The sequence below is a fragment of the Eulemur rufifrons genome, chromosome 16, assembly GCF_041146395.1.
Source record: "Eulemur rufifrons isolate Redbay chromosome 16, OSU_ERuf_1, whole genome shotgun sequence".
NCBI lineage: Eukaryota > Metazoa > Chordata > Mammalia > Primates > Lemuridae > Eulemur > Eulemur rufifrons.
The window spans coordinates 90,054,879-90,073,573 of NC_090998.1; the positions used below are offsets into that span (position 1 = coordinate 90,054,879).

The 18,695-nt window shown below is 52.8% G+C and overlaps 1 protein-coding gene across 2 annotated transcripts; it reads right to left on the reverse strand.

Annotated features, from left to right (window-relative positions):
• Positions 1 to 8,774: 8,774 nt before the first annotated feature.
• On the reverse strand, positions 8,775 to 17,551 carry TOB2 (transducer of ERBB2, 2). 2 transcript variants are annotated; one of them, XM_069490633.1, is made up of 2 exons: positions 17,134 to 17,551; positions 8,775 to 11,494 (listed from the first exon to the last, which is right to left on the reverse strand). In XM_069490633.1, exon 2 carries the CDS (start codon positions 11,395 to 11,397, stop codon positions 10,360 to 10,362), a length of 1,038 nt encoding a protein of 345 aa, XP_069346734.1. In that variant the 5' UTR covers positions 11,398 to 11,494; positions 17,134 to 17,551; the 3' UTR covers positions 8,775 to 10,359. The 2 variants fall into 2 exon arrangements, with proteins under 2 accessions (XP_069346734.1, XP_069346735.1); XM_069490634.1 differs by having other exon boundaries at positions 17,130 to 17,551.
• Between the last annotated feature and the right edge of the window lie 1,144 nt (positions 17,552 to 18,695).

The following is an 18,695-nucleotide window of genomic DNA, read 5'->3' on the forward strand; positions in this document are numbered from 1 at the left end:
AATGGTCCCTTCCTTCTAGTGTTGTAGACACATGTCAGCACCTGGTGAGTATTTAGCAAGCTAACTGTGGACTCTCCCTATCCCTCACCCCTCACCCCTCCCAGGGACTGCAGACAGTGCCCAGCACAGTCAGCTCACTGTGGACTTTGGCCTTTGCCCTGGCAGCACGTGGTCCGGGCTTGCCCTGTGGCCTGGCCAGCTGCCGCAGGTGGGGCTGGTGCTGTGTGGCCTCGCCAGGAGGGGAGGCTTCCCAGCCACCCTCTGTATAAAGACCCCTGGAAGCACCTGAGGGTCCCCATGGTCTTACTTGCTGAGGTCGTCCATGCAATACCTGTTTTGAGCACCTACTAAGGGCAAGCTTTGAGATGAGGAAGTTATCTCCCAGGCTTTCTCTGAGCTGATCAGACACTGTTGGAAGTTCAGTCTTTTCATCTGCAAAGGGAATAATCACACTTCCTTCCTTTCCCTCCTGCTCTGCCTCTACCAGCATGAGACGAAATGCCACTATCCCTGCTCCCACTTATTGGCCTGGACTGTGAGCCCAGGGTTTTATGCTCATTTTACCTTCAAACAATATAGGGAGAATTGGTGTCCTTTTACCAACTGTCCTGCTTTGCCAGAGACTAAGGGGACTTTCAGAGGGGAAACTGGGATTATCCTACCTCTAGGCCACACACCTTGCAAGTGACAGAATCCATGTTCAAAGTCTGGCTCCAGAGCCTGTGTGTGGCAGCACCAGACTGTATTGTCCCTAATAAATATTTGCCAAGTGAATGAATGCAAATGAATAAAAATGAATGCATTCCTCTCACTGTCCCCCAACCCTTCCTGAGCACCTTGACTCATGCGCCTGAATCTGAGTTTGGACTATGCCAGGAGTGTCCTGTGGGGGCTGGGTGTCTGGGTTCAACTGCTTAGTACCCCCCACGGTCCACCCAACAGACCCTTACCCTTCTGCCTACGGGGGAGGCTGAGTTCCCACCTAGGGAGCCACTCAGCCCCTTAATATCACCGTCACTTTGCTTCTCGGAGCTCAGTTTTCTCTCCTATAAAATGAGAGTGATAAGACCTGCCTGCCAGGTTACTGCCTGGATTTGGGACAATGTAGGTAAGGCTCTTGGCACCCAGGAGGCCCTTAATAAATAAATGTTACTGTTGCTTATTAAATAGCACACTTTACTCCAATAAATGCTCTCTCTGTGAGGGTCACTATCCTAAATGCTTTTCATGCATTCATGCCCAAAGAAGTATTAATAGATGCCATTTTTCAGGTGAGTATCTGAGTCTCAGAGAGATTGAGACCTATCCAAGGTCATACAGCTAGTAAGGCACCAGGGTGGCATTTGCAGGGTTCTGCATTCGTGTAGAACTTAGCTCAAGTGATGGTAGTTACTGGTGATACGGAGAAACTGAGGCATGAGGTGGGGAGAGATTGCTGAGGTTCCCTCAGGGCACCATGCCCTGTGGCCTCGGAGAGCTGGCTCTCCCCTTGCCAAGGTGGCAGGACAGGTTGTAAGAACAAGCCCTTTGCTCAGGCTGGGCTGCCCCCCCACCCGGTCGGCCGGCTGCCCGTGCCCTCTGCCAGCCACTGTTCCCTGTCGGCCAGCCAAGCCGTGGAGCAGTCCAGGACATTGTGTCCAGAGAGAGGGCCAAGCAGGCACCCCCTCCCGTGGCGCTGACCTCCTGCTCCGCCCCTCTGGGCCTCAGGCCAACGTGGCCTGTTCCCAGCCCTGGTATGAGCAGGAGGACAGAGCTGCCCTCACAGAGGCCAGGACAGTGCTTTAGCTCCCCTCGCCTCACTTGGAGACTTGCTTAAGAGGGGTGCCCCTGCCCCAACCCATGCCCTCTCTCTGGAAGACAGCCCAAGTCCCCAAGGACAGGCTACCCAGGCTGTCTCTCAGAGTGCAGCTGGGCTCCTGAGGTGCTTGTTTCTCTACCCTTGGGGTTTTTGCTTGGTGTCCCAAAATGCCAGCTGAGCCAAGGGGAGCGGCCTCCTTGCACAGAGAACCAGCCGTGTGGGGGCCCTGCACCCTGGTAGGCTGGCACAGCCTTGTCTCCCCGCTTTATAGGTCAGAAAGCTGAGCCGCAGAGAGGGTGGGATTCATGCAAAGCCACACAGCCGTGAGCAGACTCCAGCGTAGAGACAACAGGGCAGAAGTCTCACAGGGGAGGGGGCACACAAGAGACACGAGGGGCCCCTCTGGCTCCTTTGTAATTTCCAGGTCTCAGTTTAGCTGCCACCTACTCAGATGCCCTCTCTCACCCCTGCCCTTGTAGAGGAGAGCTGTTCTGTTTCCCTGAGGACATAACTCTGCATGGATTTTGTTTCTTTATCATATTTATTGTTTATCTTATCCAGTAGAATTCATAAGCCTTAGAGGGCAGGGACTTTGTCTTATTTCCGCTGCATCCCCAGTGCTGAGAACAGCGTCTGGCTCGTGGTAGGGGCTCAATGCTTGTTGAATGAACCATGAATGCTGGTTGGGCCTTTCAGGCCTTTGGGTACTACTGGGCTTCTTGTTTTGGGGTTTTTTTAAATTTTTTGAGACAGGATCTTGCTCTGTCACCGGGGCTAGAGTCATCATAGCTCACAGCAACCTCAAACTCTTGGGCTCAAGCGATCGCTCCTGCCTCAGCCTCCTGAGTAGCGGGGACTACAGGCATGTGCCACCATACCTGGCTAATTTTTTTTTTTTTTTTTGTAAAGACGGAGTCTTGCTATTGCCAAGGCTGGTCTGGAACTCCTGGGCTCAAGCAATCCCCCTGTTTTGGCCTTCCAGAGTGCTAGGATTACAGGCGCAAGCCACTGTGCCCAGCCAATTCTCTTAACAGTGTCTTTCTAAAAGAAGTTCTTAATTTTCATAAAAGTCCAGTTTGTCAGTTGTTTTTTTTTTTATGGATTATGCTTTTGGAGCCATATCTAAGAAATCTTTGCCTAACTCAAGATCACAAAGATATTCTTTCTTTCTTTCTTTTTTTTTCTTTGAGACAGAGTCTCACTCTGTCACCCTGGATAGAGTGCAGTGGTGTCATCACGGCTCACTGCAGCCTCAAACTCCTGGGCTCAGCTCCCGAGTAGCTGGGACTACAGGCACACACCACCATTCCCAGCTAATTTTTTCTATTTTTTGGAGAGACAGGGTCTCAGTCTTGCTCAGGCTGGTCTCGAACTCCTGAGCTCAAGCAGCCCTCCCACCTTGGCCTCCCAGTGTGCTCCCCATTAGCTTCCATCACCCCCCTGAAAAGCCTTCCAGAGCTGTGTGGGAGGCTCCTCTGGCTTATGGCTTCCTGGGCTTCCTTCTGCCGTCGACTTGACGGTGTGGTGAAGCCATGGTGCCCCGGGTTCGTCCTCCACCTGATCTTTCCACCACTAAATTGCCTCCCAAGGGCAGGGCCTGGCTTTGCTCCTGCAGCCCGTCCACACTCAGGGCCTGGCATAAGCTCCAGGAGGTTTGTCGATAGATGTGGGAGAAAAGCTCTTTCACTGCCTCTGCCCTGATGAGGTGACCTTACGGGGCAGGAAACTTAACTGGCACATTTAAGATAAAATTGCAACTCCCCATCTGGGCTTCAGGACCCATGGCATGGCCCGAGCACCTCTTCTACCTCATCTGTGCCACATGCCTCTTGCTTGCTGCTGGCCTTTCCATTCCCTGAGCACACCATGCTGTTTCTGCCTCGTACACTTTGAAGTGTCTGGTCCTTCTGCGGCTGTCTCTGTTAAGCATGTGACAAGGGATATTTTACTTCAGATCGTAGGTTGAAAGCCCTCTCCTGCAGAAGGCTTCCCTTGTCCTGTCCACCCAATCTTAAGGGGTCCTTGGGTCACTAGCCAGCATCACTCGTTGCAATTATTTTTTAAAATTTTTATTTTTAGAGACAGAGTCTTGCTCTGTGGCCCAGGCTGGAGTGTAGTGGTGCAATCATAGCTCACTACAGCCTCCAACTCCTGGGCTGATCCTCCCACCTCAGCCTCCTGAGTCGCTGGGACTACAGGCGTATGCCACCACCCCAGCTCTGATTGTGATTATCTTCATGTCTGACATTTTCTTGTTTATTTGTTTGTAGTTAATAGAACACTGCTCCAGGAGAGCAGGAATTTTGTCTACTGTTCTCCCTTATTTTCCTCATGTTTAGAACAGTGTCTAGCACTTATGGGCCTCTATGTTGAATGCTGAATATTAAATGTTGAATATAATGAATCAGGCAGAGCTAGAAGAAACTGGATGTCCGGGCCTCTGGGCTGGGCCTCTTCTCCTGCCCGGACTTACCCAGCCCTGCCCCAGCCCAGTAGTGGTTTGATTATGTTTTTGTATCTTGGGTGGGGAGTCCCGGCTGGTAGCATGTGGTCCTGCCTAGGGCTCAGCCCGTCATTCTGTCCTCCCCGCTCTGGGCAGAATGCCATAGCACAGGGGCCTCCGCCGGCCCTCACCAGGGCTTGGGAGCCTGTGGGGCAGGAAGAGATGCTGGCACAGGGACCAGCCCAATGTCCTAGCTGGACAGGGGCCTACCCCACTGTCCCTCATTGTACAAATGGGACAGATGTCAAGAGGGGCTCAAGGTTATACAGTGAATTGGCAGCTTTGAGGACCTAGAACTCCCTTTTCTTGCTGGCAGTGAAATTCCCCAAATTAAGAACCAGAGCGGGCTGGGCACAGTGGCTCTGCCTGTAATCCTAGCACTTTGGGAGGCCAAGGTGGGAGGATGTTTGAGCTCAGGAGTTCAAGACCAGCCTGGACAAGAGTGAGACACTGTCTCTACAAAAAATAGAAAAAAAAAATTAGCTGGGCGTGGTGGCACACATCTGTAGTCCCAGTCCCTCAGAGGCTAGGGCAGGAGGATCGCCTGAGCCCAGCAGTTTGAGGTTGCAGTGAGCTATGATGACACCACTGCACTTTACCCAGGGCAACAGAGCAAGACTCTGTCTCATAAAAAAAAAAAAAAAAAAAGAAAGAAAGAAAGAAAAGGACCAGAGGAGGAGCAAGCTCCCATTGCCCAGGGGCTTGGAGACTCCTGGCTGGTCCCAGCCTGTCCACAGCCCCTGCCTGGGCAAAACTTGGCCGAACTGTCCAGGCCCACGTAAAGGTAGAGGGAGTGTGCCGCTCCACCCCGACTCACTCACGAGGAGGTGGCAATAGTGGGGACCAGACAGTGGCATCCCCTTGGCCTACGGGTGCTAAGTCAAGTGACTTAGTGCTTGTCAGTGACAAAGGGAGCAGGGTTTTCCTGCCACCATGACTCACCCCCACACATTTGTCTGCCTGTCCAGGGAGAAACTCCCAGGATGTTTTGGGACACACATGGAGGGCCTCAGTCCACCCCAAGCAGCAAGCTGGGCCCCTGGAGAGGAGGAATGGAGTTGAGTGTACTTCACAGGACACGGTCTTGCTGGGGGAAGCAGCTTCCCATGTTGGCAGAAGGCAGAACCGGGCAGCCCAGGCCCTGCTCTGAGAATGCAGTTTCCTGTTCTGTCTCAGCCTGGTCCTGCTGCCAGCCGGCTTGGGTTTCAGCCTGTCTGCTGATGCAGGGAAGCACACTGGGCTGAGGTGGCTGGTGGCCTGTAAGGATGGACCAGAATGGCCATGGTGATGAAAATGATATTTGTTGTTTACTGAGTTGTTTACTCTGGATCAGCCACTATGCTCAGCATTTTCCACCCGTTATTTCATTTAATTTTGACAAGCAGGTACAATTATCATCCCCATTTTAAAAGTGAGGGAACTGAGGCACCAGAGTAGGTGGAGTGGTTTGCTTGAGGTCACCCTGCTCGGGAGTGGCAGGGCTGGAATTGGAAACCTACACTTCTAAGGGAGCAGAGTCCAGACTTCCCTGACCCGACGGGCAGCACCGCCTGGCCTGGCGGGTGCTCCCTGGGGAGGGGTGTGCCTTGCTCTCCTCCCTCAGGGCTCATTTGTGCTTTCTTCACCACCTCCAGGAAGCCTTCTTGAATCTCTGGCTCCCAGGTCCCCTGTGCATACCTGTCCTGAAACTGCTTTCCCTCCTGTATTCCCAGGGGAGAGAGGATGCTCGTGGAGGATTTGTCAAGTGAATAAATGAGCCTTCTTTGGAGGAACTGTCTGAGTCTACCAGAATATTTTCTTCCTCTGCTGCGGGGCAGGGCCCCAGGCAGCCCTTTACCCCTTCAGGTCTCCCACGGCACCTCGTCAGAGCCAGTGTGTGGTGAAGAAGTGGAGGCATGGGCCGGGCGCGGTGGCTCACGCCTGTAATCCTAGCACTCTGGGAGGCCGAGGCGGGTGGATTGCTCAAGGTCAGGAGTTCGAGACCAGCCTGAGCGAGACCCCGTCTCTACTAAAAATAGAAAGACATTATATGGACACCTAAAAATCTATATAGAAAAAATTAGCCGGGCATAGTGGCGCATGCCTGTAGTCCCAGCTACTCGGGAGGCTGAGGCAGTAGGATCGCTTGAGCCCAGGAGTTTGAGGTTGCTGTGAGCTAGGCTGACGCCACGGCACTCACTCTAGCCTGGGCAACAAAGTGAGACTCTGTCTCAACAAAAAAAAAAAAAAAAAGAAGTGGAGGCATGAATGTATGACTGAGGCATCTCTGTGTCTGTGCCAGGAGTGGGGCTCCCCACCCTGGGAGTATTTGGGAGTTTGCTCAAATCTGGAGTGTCCACACCTTCAGCTGGAGGGACTGGCTGGGAAAGTAAGTCTCAGCATCTGAGGTGGGCCTCACGCAGGGACTTCTGCTGAGGGCATCACAGGAAGTGGGAGCAGGTGACAGTGGGCACCTGGTGTGTTAGGAACTGTGTTTATAGTAATATAAATATGAATGAGTGGGAGAGGGCCACCCGCCCCTGCCCTGGGGCCCATGGTCACCTCCGCTACCACCTCTGGGCTGGGACAGGGGGCAAGCAGCTCTCCTAGGGCATTGGTGAGGAGGGGGTCTCCTCAGGCCCCTCATTCCCCAAACAGGCCAACACTGATCCCTCCCCACCCAGGTACGTGAACTGGGCCTAGGAGCTCTAGGGTCAAATGTCCAGCCTCTGGGCAGGAGCCCAGGAGCCCTGATGTCCAGCCCCCTGCATGGGCCACTTGTCTTCCACATAGCCTGTTGAGCAGAGGGAGGCCCTGGCCCAGGCTGACCAGCCAACCAGACACAAGGCCACTTCCAAGGGCCTCATTTCCCTCTGTGCTGACAGGGAGAAGCCCAGCCTATCCCTGTGTTCCTGTCTCGTGGTTTGGGGTGGGCAAATACTAGATCTAGAGCAGACTGGAGGCTGACCCCGCCCCATCTCCATGGAATAGGCGGTTCCTAAAAAGCCATGACTAGGTACCCCAGGCTCTGCTTCCAGCCCTGGCTCCACCACCTACTAGCAAGGAAACTGTCCTGTGTCGACGGGGTGGACAGCTGGTGAAAAAGGGGCACCAGGACAATTGTGTCTACCCAGGGCTCAGTCACTGGGAAGATGACGATTGTTTTTCGAAGCCTGCAGGGCTTCTCTCCACCCCAAAAGGGACCCCACAAACAAAACAAGCCAGAAGCAGGCAGAAGGCTATTATATATCATGCTTTTAATACAAACTTAAAAAAATCTGGAACAATATAAACTGTACAGATTTGATCAATCTTTTTGTTTTGTTTTTAAACTAAAATCTCTAAACACACCAATGTCCCATTCCAAAATATTGCACAACATTCTGAATACAAAATGCTTGATTGTATCCCTCCTTCACTAAAGAAAAAGTTCACTACCCTGCTCCCCCAGCTCCTCACTTGCCCTAACACCCCCTTCCCATCCCTAGGGAGAAAACTCGAGTCTGCAGCTCACTGCATTGAGAAAAAGACATCATCTGCGCTGACAGTTTACATTCTTCACAAGATAATCCACCTTTTGATTTGTTCCTGGGAAAGAGGGATAGATAGAGAGAGGATGGGGAAAGGGGAGAAAGGTTTTATTCTCCTTTTTTTTATTTTAAAGTTTGTTTTTCCTGAAAAAATATGTTTCTTTCCTCTTTTTAAGAAAAAATCCTGAAAAGAAAATTACGTTTTTTACGTTAGAAATATACATATATTATATATACCTCTTACATTTTACAAATGTAGCAAATTATTCAATACAAACGGACACCAAAAAATGTAAAAAATAAAAAAAAAAGTTTTCCTACGAAACCAGGTAAATTAGTGCAGATTTGTTTTTGTTTTCTTAAAAAAAATAAAATTGAAGCAAAAATGCCTAGATTTGAGACAAGACAGACTGACCTGGGCCCAAGAGCCCAGCACTGGAGTCAGGGTCCCGAACACACATTTTTCTTCGTATTTCAAAAGACACAAAGGGGCTGGTCTCCCCCCCTCTCCCTACGTGTGGTCAGGAATAAGCAACCTGGGTGCAGGTGGGTACCTGTGTGTGTGTGTGTGTGTGTGTGTGTGTGAGTAGGACGAGGGCCTAGAAGGGGAGTTAGGCGGCATCCAACCTTTCCTAGAGAGAAGCCATCTGCCTGGGCCTGTCACCTGTGTGGGAGCCGAGGAGGGAGAGGGTGGCCCAGACTGGGCTGGCCCCTGAGAGGTCTAGGGGAATAGATGGTGCTGAGCCAAGAAGCCAGGGCGTTGCCCACTGGGGGAGGTAGAGCTGGTGCCCATTGCAGGGAGAGGAAGCTGGCAGTGTCTGTCTGGGCTGGACTCACTGCCACAGCAGTTGTCCACTTGGGGTCCTTGGGGAGGATGCAGTGCCAGGGGCTTTGGTACTTTCTAGTGATGGGACCCTGATGCCAAGTGCCCCACTTGCCAAAGCACCATGGCATGGAAGCTGGCCCCCCAGGGCTGGGAGAAGCCACCTCTCTGCTAGCAGAGGCAAAGGAGCAAGTGCTCTTCTATGTCCAAACACAACAGCTGGGATGGCCAAGTGGCTGTCCAGCCAGGCTGGCCCAGGACACCACTCCTGGGCATCAAGGTCCAGTAGGGCTGGCTCAGGGCAGTGAGAGGGGATGGCAAGAGGTACCAAGGAGCTCTCAATCAGGCAGGGGCACAAAGCTACTAAAATAACATCTACAACCCAAATACCAAAGTCTGAATTCAAGGCTCAGTACTGTCCACTACAGGCACTGGCTCCAAACTCCCACCCTACCTCCTTGCAGCCTCCAAGGGTGCTCAGGTGAGCAGTTTCCCTGCCCCTGGGCTAAGGTCACACAACAGGAGGGTGGAAGTCCAGGGACTTTTCTTAGGCATCAGAGGCTCACGTATTCCCTCCACCTTTCAGAGCTAACCTTTTTTTTTTGGTCAAAAACAAACAAAAGTGCAGATCCCTCTGCAGTCTGGAAACCAGTTCCTTCTGCAGTGCCTTCCCCTGGGAGTGTCTCAGACTCAGGTGCAGCGTCACCCCACCACATGTACTGCCCTGCAAAGGACTGACAACCACCCCTGGCCCATTCCCCAGCCTCACACATAAATAAGCACTTGCTGCAGCCCAGGATCACATCCAGAGGGAAGTTTCACATGGCTTGGAATCCTTTAAAAAAGGACAGCAAACCGCACACACGCACACACACACGCTAAGTGCACACACACACACACGCCCCACCCACAACCTCAGGCCCAGGGAATAAGGGCCTGCATAAGAGAAAGAGGCCACACATATCAATGGCCAGGTCCACAGGGCCATGATGATGGTCTGGGCCAGGAGGGGATGGTGGGGCCACAGGACAGAGATGAAAGGAATTCAACAAGACAAAGTGCTAACCTCTCTGTAGTCACAGACATCAGCTCGAGGGGGAGGGTGTGAGTGGCCAGCAGCTCCCTGGGGCCCAGCCTGAAAGGGAGTAGAGGCTGGGGTCAGACCTACTGGGTGGCAGGGCCGGAGAAGGCCTGCTGAGGTTGGATGGCTTTGAATGCGAGGATAGCTGAGTGACAGAGGCAGTGACACGGGCCGGCCTCTCCCCATTCCAGGGAGGGCCAGGCTCCAGCTGCAGCTCTTCCTTCCCTGTGAGCTTGGACACACCAATCCTAAACCAGGAGTGTGAAGGAGGGAGGGAGGAATAGGGAGCAGCAATTCACATCTGGACCATTCTTAGCACAGGAAGCCACTAATTAAAGATGTTATATAGAAAACTACATGTAAAAAAAAAAAAAGAAATACAAAACCCAAACCAACCAAATAAATCAGAGGCAGGCAGGCAAACGGTGGGGGGTGCAGGGTGGAGGGTGGTGAGTTAAACACGACTCGGTGCTTTGGGAGTCCCCCCCGCCCCAATCCATGCCTGGGCTGGATCTTTTTCTAGAAGCAAGAGTGAGAAGATTGGAAATCTTTTTGTATATTTTTCTTTTCCTCTTTTTTTTGGCCTTTCCTTTCTTTTCTCTTTTCTGTGGTCTTGGGTGCTCCTGGCCCTGGGTGAGGGGATGGTCAGTTGGCCAGCACGACAGGCTGGAACGGCTGGCTGGGATACTGCATGGTGTTCAGGTTGTAGCTGAGGCCTTCCACGAAGGGTGTCTTCTCCAGGAAGAGGCTATTGGCACCACCTCCAAATACCTGGGCCATGTCGAAGCTGCTGCTGTTGCAGGTGCCAGCCCCACTGCCCGCAAAGGGGGCTGGGGTACCACTGCCCTGGCCATCAGCTCCATCAAAGAATAGGCTAGGCGAGCCACTGCCGTTGTACACAAACTCCTTGGCATTGGGCGAGAGCTGAGACTGAGGAGCCGGGTTGGCTGTGATGAAGTTCAGTGAATGCATAGACAAAGACAAGCTCTTGTGCTTCAGCAGGTTGTTGGTGGGTGAGCGAGCCATGCGAGGCTGCTGCTGTGGTGGCTGCTGGCCACTTGCCCCACTGCTGGCCACAGCCCCACCACCTGCTGCCCCGCCACCCTTCTTCATCTTGGTAGAGCCAAATTTGGTGGCAGCGAAGGAGGCGGTGGTGAAGGTGATGGGTTGGGCGGAGCGGGGGATGAAGGTGGGGCTGGGCGACTGGCCAAAGGATGGTGATGGGGAGTTGGACAGGGAGCTGTCCTGGCTGCCAATGGGCACAAACACCTGGGCATCAGGGTTGAAGCTGCTCTTGATCTCCTTGTCCAGCTCTGGGGCACCACAGCCCTCACTATCATCCAAGTATAGCACTTTGACAGCCCCCTTCTCACCAATCTGGTAGGACACCTCGAAAGGGTCAATCCAGACGCTCAGCTCCTCAGGCACATTGGCCCGCACATCCTCCACCGCCAGGCCACTCCGCTTGGCAGCCAGCTCCACCACGGGGTCCACCATCTCCCCAATGTGGACACAGCGGAAGCCAGAGCCCTTCAGTGGCTTGTCAGGGTACCAATGGCCTTCATATTTCTTTTTCAAAAGCCGCTCTAGCTCCTCCCCAAACAGGTCTGCCCGGCGTCGTGGCAGCTTGTTGTACAAGTAGGAGATGATGAAGTTCAGGGCCACTTTGATCTCCAGCTGCATGGTCCTTTCCTAGGTAGAGAATCAGCACAGGGCACGTGTACAGGCCAAGGGCAGTGGAAGGAGATACAAGGTGGGCAGCCTTGGGCTCCAGACAGCTCTGGGAAACAAGAAAGGAGAGGCACAGTGAGTAGATATGTAGAAAGCTGGTGGTGACCAACAGCAAAGGACAGACAGAAAAGCACCAACTTGGGATTACACAGACCCAGGGGCCCATTTTTGCTCCACCAGTGGCTAGCCTAACTGCATGACTGTGGGCAAGTCACTTTCTTCTGAGCCTAGGTTTCCTCATCAGTAACTTGAGCTGTTATAAAGGTAGCTCAAGGATGTAAACGGCCTCACGCTGTACCTAGCAAATTAGTAGGCCTTTGATAAAGTTAGCTATTATTTTAAAGTGATTCTAAAGAAACAGAGGAGCTGTGGATTCCACCATTTTGAGAAATTCAGGTCACTGTATGAGTGACACAAAAAAAAAAAAAAAAAAAAAAATCAAGTCCCTAATGCAGGTGGAGAAGGGAAGGCTCTTGCTGTTTCCACTATATCACAGTGAAGTCATGCCCCCAAACTGTCACAGGCCAAGATGTAAGTGTAAAATCTTTAGTTGTCCGCCTTAAACAGAAAGGGACACAGGACACTGAACAGGAAGGAGCACTGCCAACATTTTACTGGGTGCTTGGCCTCCAGTCACATCCATCTGTCACCCAGGACTCCATGGGTATGTACACTTTCCGGCTCACTCTGGGTTTACAGAACTGATTTAAGAACTCCAGAGTGACCAAGGCTTGCATTTGCATCCAGAGAGCCTCCAAGAATAAGATGAGGGCATGAGCCCCAGGAAAAAGGCAAGTAAGTCTCGTCACAACCAGAGAAGTAGGCCAAAAGGGGAACAACTGACTGGGGATGGCCCCAGGGAGAGGGAAGCAGAGCCCGGTAGGCCAGCAAAGAGTTAAGAGCAGCACTGGTGTGGCCTAAGAGAATCTCTGTAGTTTCTGGCAAGGGTGTATGTGATGAAGGTGGCAGAAGAAAGAAATTTTCCATCACCCTGCAGCCTCCAGCAGGGACCCATCATCACTCAGTCTCCCAGGGACTGTCTGACCACCTGTCCTCGGCACCGGATCAGATTTATCAAGTGTTTGGAGATCCCTGGAGAGAAGGCAGCCCAAGATAAACACTCAGATTGTTATTTTGGGATTCTCTCACAGCCAGATCCCACTGAGGTCAAAAAGTTTTATTCCCTAGGCCTGGGCCAGCCTCATGTCTCAGGAAGATGATCTGTGAGGTCCTGAGAGCCAGTGATCCTAATTTCACTTTCTCCAAATGGGCAGCTCCGGGCTCATGCTGGGGGAGAAACTGATCTGAAAGGGCCATCTCTAAGGGGCAGCAGGGCCAGAACATGTTCCTAACCAGACCACTCGGCAAGGCGGTGCTGCTGAGCTCAGCACAGAGACAAGACTGATCCATGATCCGTCAAGGGCATCTCTGTCCTGCAAAAAACTCAGGGCTAGATTTTGATTAAAATCCTTTCTGGATCCAGCATGAAGTATCCAGGGGCCAATTTTAGGCTTGGGGATCTTGAGTTTTTGAGAACACCTGCCCCAACACATTTCCTTGTAATTCTTAGGCCTGGGCCCATGGCTTCTAGGGACATTTTTAGGACCGAATTTCAGACAGAAATTTCTGGGGTGAACATATCAGAGAACATGCACTGTGTCAACCCAGAGTAGCATATGACAGTGGCTAAATCCAGTCTAACCCTCATTTCAGGTCTGAGGAACAGAGCTGTCACATGGGGAGGCAGCAGAGGCACCATAACTCTGCCCTTCTCCCCAGCCCTCCAGAAGAATGCTCGGGATGCCCTTCCCCTTGCCTCCAAAACAGACTTCATCTCCAAATGCCTGTTCATGATAACATAGATCAAATCCAGGATCCTTTTGGGTTTAAGAAGAAGGAGAATGGTAAAAATAATAAGGGCTTTCTGTTTATGAGAATAGGGCTAATCACTAGATGCAAAGTGCTGCCAGAACTGTGGGCCTCCTCTCAAAAATGGGGGCCTCAAAGGGCCACAGTGCTCTGCCAGAGGTGTCCAACATGGAGCTGACTAAAAAGTTGTGAAGAAAGCTGACACCGGTTCCCTAAGAACAGGCATTTTCAAAGTGTTTGAAAAGTAAGACAGTTCTGCTTCTCTGATCAGTTGGTAATAAGAAAAAAGAAAGGGGGAAAAAAAAAAGTAAGACAGACTGAAGTTGAAATATGACACGTCTCCGAAGGCACCACATGGCCTCTTAAAATATGCCTCTTGGTATTTCACCCATAGCAAAGGGCTTCTACACCTTTCTAGGCCTTCTCAAACTTCACTGAATAATTGTCTTCCAAGTTAACCATCCCTGAACAGTTCAGCCTCAAAATGGAAGCATTTTAAACGCAGGCCAAAGTCATTGGGAAATAAGCCTCCCACTCCAAAATACAATAGAACCACTGTCATCAGCCCTGCCTAGCTAACCATTTTCTGCAGCATAAGCAACTAAAGCTGCACACCAATTTATACCTCAATGATGTTGTCGCACTAATAAGGAAGCATATAATGCCACCTTTGCCTCTTTAATTGGAGAACAGGCCAGGCCAGATGGCTGTGGGGTGGAACCTTACAAAAATGCTGGACAGCCAGAATGAGATTTTCTGCTCTATCAGCTCAGGCTCTAATTTTGACTTCAAGAAGCTTATGGAACAGAGGATTAAAGCATCGGTGCTGCCTTTAGCTAAAGATAGGAGTGACCATTCAGATGAGTTTGTTCATTTTTTAAAAAGCTACAAATTCTACAGTCTATATAGAAAATATTTATGGAAGTGCTATAATATTAGGAAACTTAGAAATAACTACTGTTCAAACAAAAGGAACAAGTAGATTCGTTAAACAGCTGCACAGGACTGACTTGGGCATAAAAGACCAAAAAAGGGGGGAAATATAAAGGTTAAATGTTTAACAATAGCAAAGTCACCCCTTTGTCAATACATTAAAAAGTTGCAAATGTGAGAGTAAATTCTGTCCGATTTCACTAAGAATCTTATCCTCCTTCATTTGTTTACTTCCAGCAACAAAGTTAAACCTGGATTCAGATCCCTTGTGCTGACTTGTGTTTTAAAGAGTAAGTGCCTAAGAGAAAGACAAAGATGGGGGAAGAAATGGAGCGTCAAGCTGGCAAGAGGCCTCAGTCAATGCAGATCCCAGAGAGAACTTCAGACAAAAATGTGAAGAACGGCTTTTAAGGAAAAAAAAAAGAGTTTTAAAGAGGAAAGGAATGATAACGGCGAAGGAATCTATCCGGCCCAAACCTATAAACATACTAGGCACTACAAAGTCTTAACATCCAAATCATCCTACAAGTTAAGCACTACAGCATTCAAATAAATGAGTGTGAAAAGGGAGAGAGGCCCTCAATTTTAACAAGGCTAGCAGGTGTCACAGACTGGGTGGACGGGAGTGCCTTGAAGCTGGCAGAGGAGTAAGAGGCGAACACAGGCAGCTCCTCAGGACAGGAGAGAGAGGGACCTGCCCCACTCCCCTGCTCTCGGCGGCCTGAACCTGTGTGTGTGGGTTTAAAGGCTTCCAGGACTTCTGCAGACCGAGTGCACCATGCTGCCCAGAGTCTCACATCACCTTCCCTAAACATAGACCACTGGGACAACACTGGGTCTAACTTCAAGGCTCCTTTCGACTAAGAGCATCCTCTCCACGACACTCCAGGTTTCTCAGAAGCCAAGACTCGACTCAACCCCTACGTAGGCGAGGAGGCGGGCAGCAAGGGCGCGCTCTGCATTCTGGGACTCGTAGTCCTCAGTGTCCCCAGCACCAGGGTGGAGCAAGTGACCTACTTTCTCTGCACACTACACTTCCCTGCGTGCTTTGCAAAGGCTCAGCCGGCCGAACTACGCATGCCCGGTAAGGGGAGCCACCGAGGGCTGGACAACCGAGGAAAAGTTTCCGACGCACATGCGCGCTGGAGATGACAGGCACCCAGCACCCCCATCGCCTAATGCATTTCATACAAATTCCACCCACAAGGCCTACTCCTCGTATTGTATCACCCCACCGTATCCACTTCTAGGCTCTAGGAGAGGCCGAACTTTTTCCCCTTCACCATCTCTCTTGACTCCTGAAATAGGAGTCCTGCTTCTAGTGAGTTTTTTCTGGGTGAAGGTGGTGAGCTGGCATAGATAAGGTCACGTCCCCGTCCTCCCCACTCCCCAAAATCTGAATTCCATGGGCTGGGCGGTGCGCCTGGAGTTGCTGTAGGGACGGTAGATTCAAAGAGAAAAGAGCCTTTTTCACCTCATGCCCAGCGGACAAGGAAAGGCAGAAATTAAACCCAGTTCTCCCGTCCTGTTGGCCAAAGAAATTCCCAGTTAAGCTGTGGGGAGGCGCCGGTCGACAATGAGAAGGCCCGACGCCAGCAGGGGCCAAGCCTCACCCCACTTCTAATCCAAGTCTAAGTAACCAGACCCGGGCAAGGGAAATGGGAAAAGGTTCCCGAGTAGGGAAGGAAAAACTGTACATCTGACACCTGAACATCTTCTAATACTTAAAATTCCGTGTGTGTCTGTCTCCTCCCACTTCAAGGCCTGCTCCAGAACCAGACTTACCAGATCCTCGGCAAAGCTCCCCTACTGGGTGTTAAACCTCCCTAATCCTTCCTCCCACACAAGCTTCTTTTCCCCTATGCTTCAGAAAGGGATGGGGGCAGGCGCCCAAGAAACCAGCAGGGGTGTTTTTCTGTTGGGAAATCAGAGATGAGGGACCCACTCCCAGGGCAGGGTCACAAGGGAGAGAGAAATGTTAGATACTGAGCAGGCACCCAAGACCTCTTCAGCTGTCCCCAAATTGAAGCTTGCTGTGTGGCGTTCTGGTTCCTCCTTGGGGAGGGTGAGGGTCTGCCGGCTGCCCCTCCTCTCTCTGTACCCTCCTTCCCTTCCCCAGATTTCTGGTCAAGGGCACAGTTCACGCTCTGGACAGGAGGGGAAGGAGTTTACCAGTCGGGCCTCCCAGGCACCTCACTGAAACCAACCAGAATCCACTCACTGGTGCTGCTCTATGGGTACTTTTTCCACCTAGTTTTTCCCTTAAACGCTGAAGAGTATAAAGAGCTTAAGCTGAAACGTTGAATTCTGGCTCACTGGCCCAAGGACAGTCTCCAGTGACCGGTCCCGTTGCTAGAAAGGAGGTGTCTGACCTCCATCCCTCAGGCTCCACAGAGCCAGAAATAAATCCTACTATTACCACCCTTCTTCCCCACATACGGTTTGAAAAGCAGCAGAAAAACAAGGCCTGGATCCCCTTCCTTCCTCTGATTTATTATTTAACAGTGGGGGGAGTTATGTTTCTTTGGAGAACAAGGAAAATCTAGCGAGAATCTGGGATATGAAGAACTGGGGAAGGCAGGGAAGGGAGGAAATGCACTCCACCCAGGAAGGGGCCACACTTGGAACTGGAAGCGAAGGGACTCTTGGGTACCCCGGGATCAGAAGTGGCATGAGGGGAAGATAGGCACAAGGAAAAAGGGAGGGGGCGTCGAGAGGGAAGGAAGAAGGGGAAAAGAAAATGCTGGCCAGGCGGGGGGAAGGGAGGCGACAGCAACGTGGTATCCAGCAAAGCGAAGTGCGGGAGTGGGGCGGGGAAGGGGGAGGCGGTCGGGCCTGTTGGGTCTCAGGGTGGTTCCCCCCCTCGTACGCCCCTCACTCACTCACTCGGGTCTCCGCGGCGGCGGGGCGCTCTGCCGGCCGCGGGGCGGCTTCTCCCTCCAGGATGGTCCTGAGCGCGGGGCGGAGTCGCTCTCCCTTCCTTCCCGGGCGCAACCGGGCCGGGGGCCGATGTGTCCTTTTCGTCGTTGAGGGTCGGGGGCCGAACGAGGAGGGGCTTATGGGCTATGACTCTCAATAATAATTCTTTCGGCTTTTTGGAGGTTGGGATCGGTGGCGGGGGGACGGAAGGAGGGCGGGCCGGCCGGCAGCGACGGCGCGGGGATGGCCGGCGCGGGGATGGCGGACCCAAGGGTGGCTCGTTTCGCGGGGCGGAGGACGGTCGGGGTTTTGGCCAGCGGGCGGTCCTGCCCTTCTGGCCCTTGTCGCCCCAGCCACTCGCTTCCCTCCGCCGACGACCCACACCGTGCCGCGCCCCAGCCCGAAGTGAGCAAAGTCAATGAAAAGTTTCACCCTTAGCAACCCTGCGCACGGATCCGGCTTCTCCACCCCTGCGTGATGCGTCCCTCCGCCTTGCAGGGGCGGGGCCGGTCGCCCGGCCGGGACTACTTCCCCGCCGGCCCGCGCCTTAACTCTCTCGTGCCGCGCATCCCGGGCCCGCGCCGGCTCCCTGCCCCGCGCCCTCTCTTCCTCAGCAAGTCTGGGCGCCTTTCCCTCTCTCACAGTGTGCGCTGTAGTTATTTCCTGCCCCAAGCCGCTCTCTGAACTCGTGCTCATCGTGTTAGGGGTTTCTCCAAGTAATGCGCTCCGTGAGAGCGGGGCCCGCCCGGGACAGGGGCTGTTCGCCGGCCAGGCACACAGGGGACGCTCACTTTAGCTGTGTTGGATGGATGAATGTCGCGGGAAAGAGGACAGTCTCGCCGGGCCCTGCGGGAGCTCTCCCCCGCTGGGTCTTCAGCCCAGCACCCGCCTCGGCGCCGACGGTTCGGACGTTTGCCCGAACCGTTCCCCCGTGGCGTCCCTCCATCCCTGGGCGCCTGGCCTTCCCGCAGGTCTCGCATCGCCCGTTACGGTGTCTTCGCGGGTAGGGAAGCTCAGGGAGCAACGCGGGCTCTGGAAGCTTTTCGGACCTGAACTCGCGTTGGCCTGAGTCTTCCGAGCGCCTCCTGCCTCGTCGAGGGACTCGTAAGGTCAACGGGAGGGACAGGAGGAGTCTGGAGTGTGGGGCCCGCTGTGCGGGAGGAAGAGGAGTTGAGGAAGAGCCCGACTGCCAGGCAAACGAACCGAGTGCTATAATTAACCCTCCATTAGCTCTTTCTGGTGTCCCGTTCCCGCGGAAGGGCGGCCCCCTTCTCCGGACGCCCAGGTTATCTCTTCCCGGCTGGCGACCCCCACACGGGACAAAAGAGAGAGAGAGAGAGACGTTACTGTTCTTGAAGTAACAGCTCTGCCGGCGCGGAGTAACGCCTGCCCGTGCAAGGGGTGGCGGAGGAGCAAGGCTCGCTGAACCCGAGACGGGACGCGCCAGGCCTGGCCACGCGGGCCACTCTGCCTGTTTGTGACTGTGCGGGACGCAGAGTTGGGGGGAGCGAAGCTTGTGCTCCGAGGTC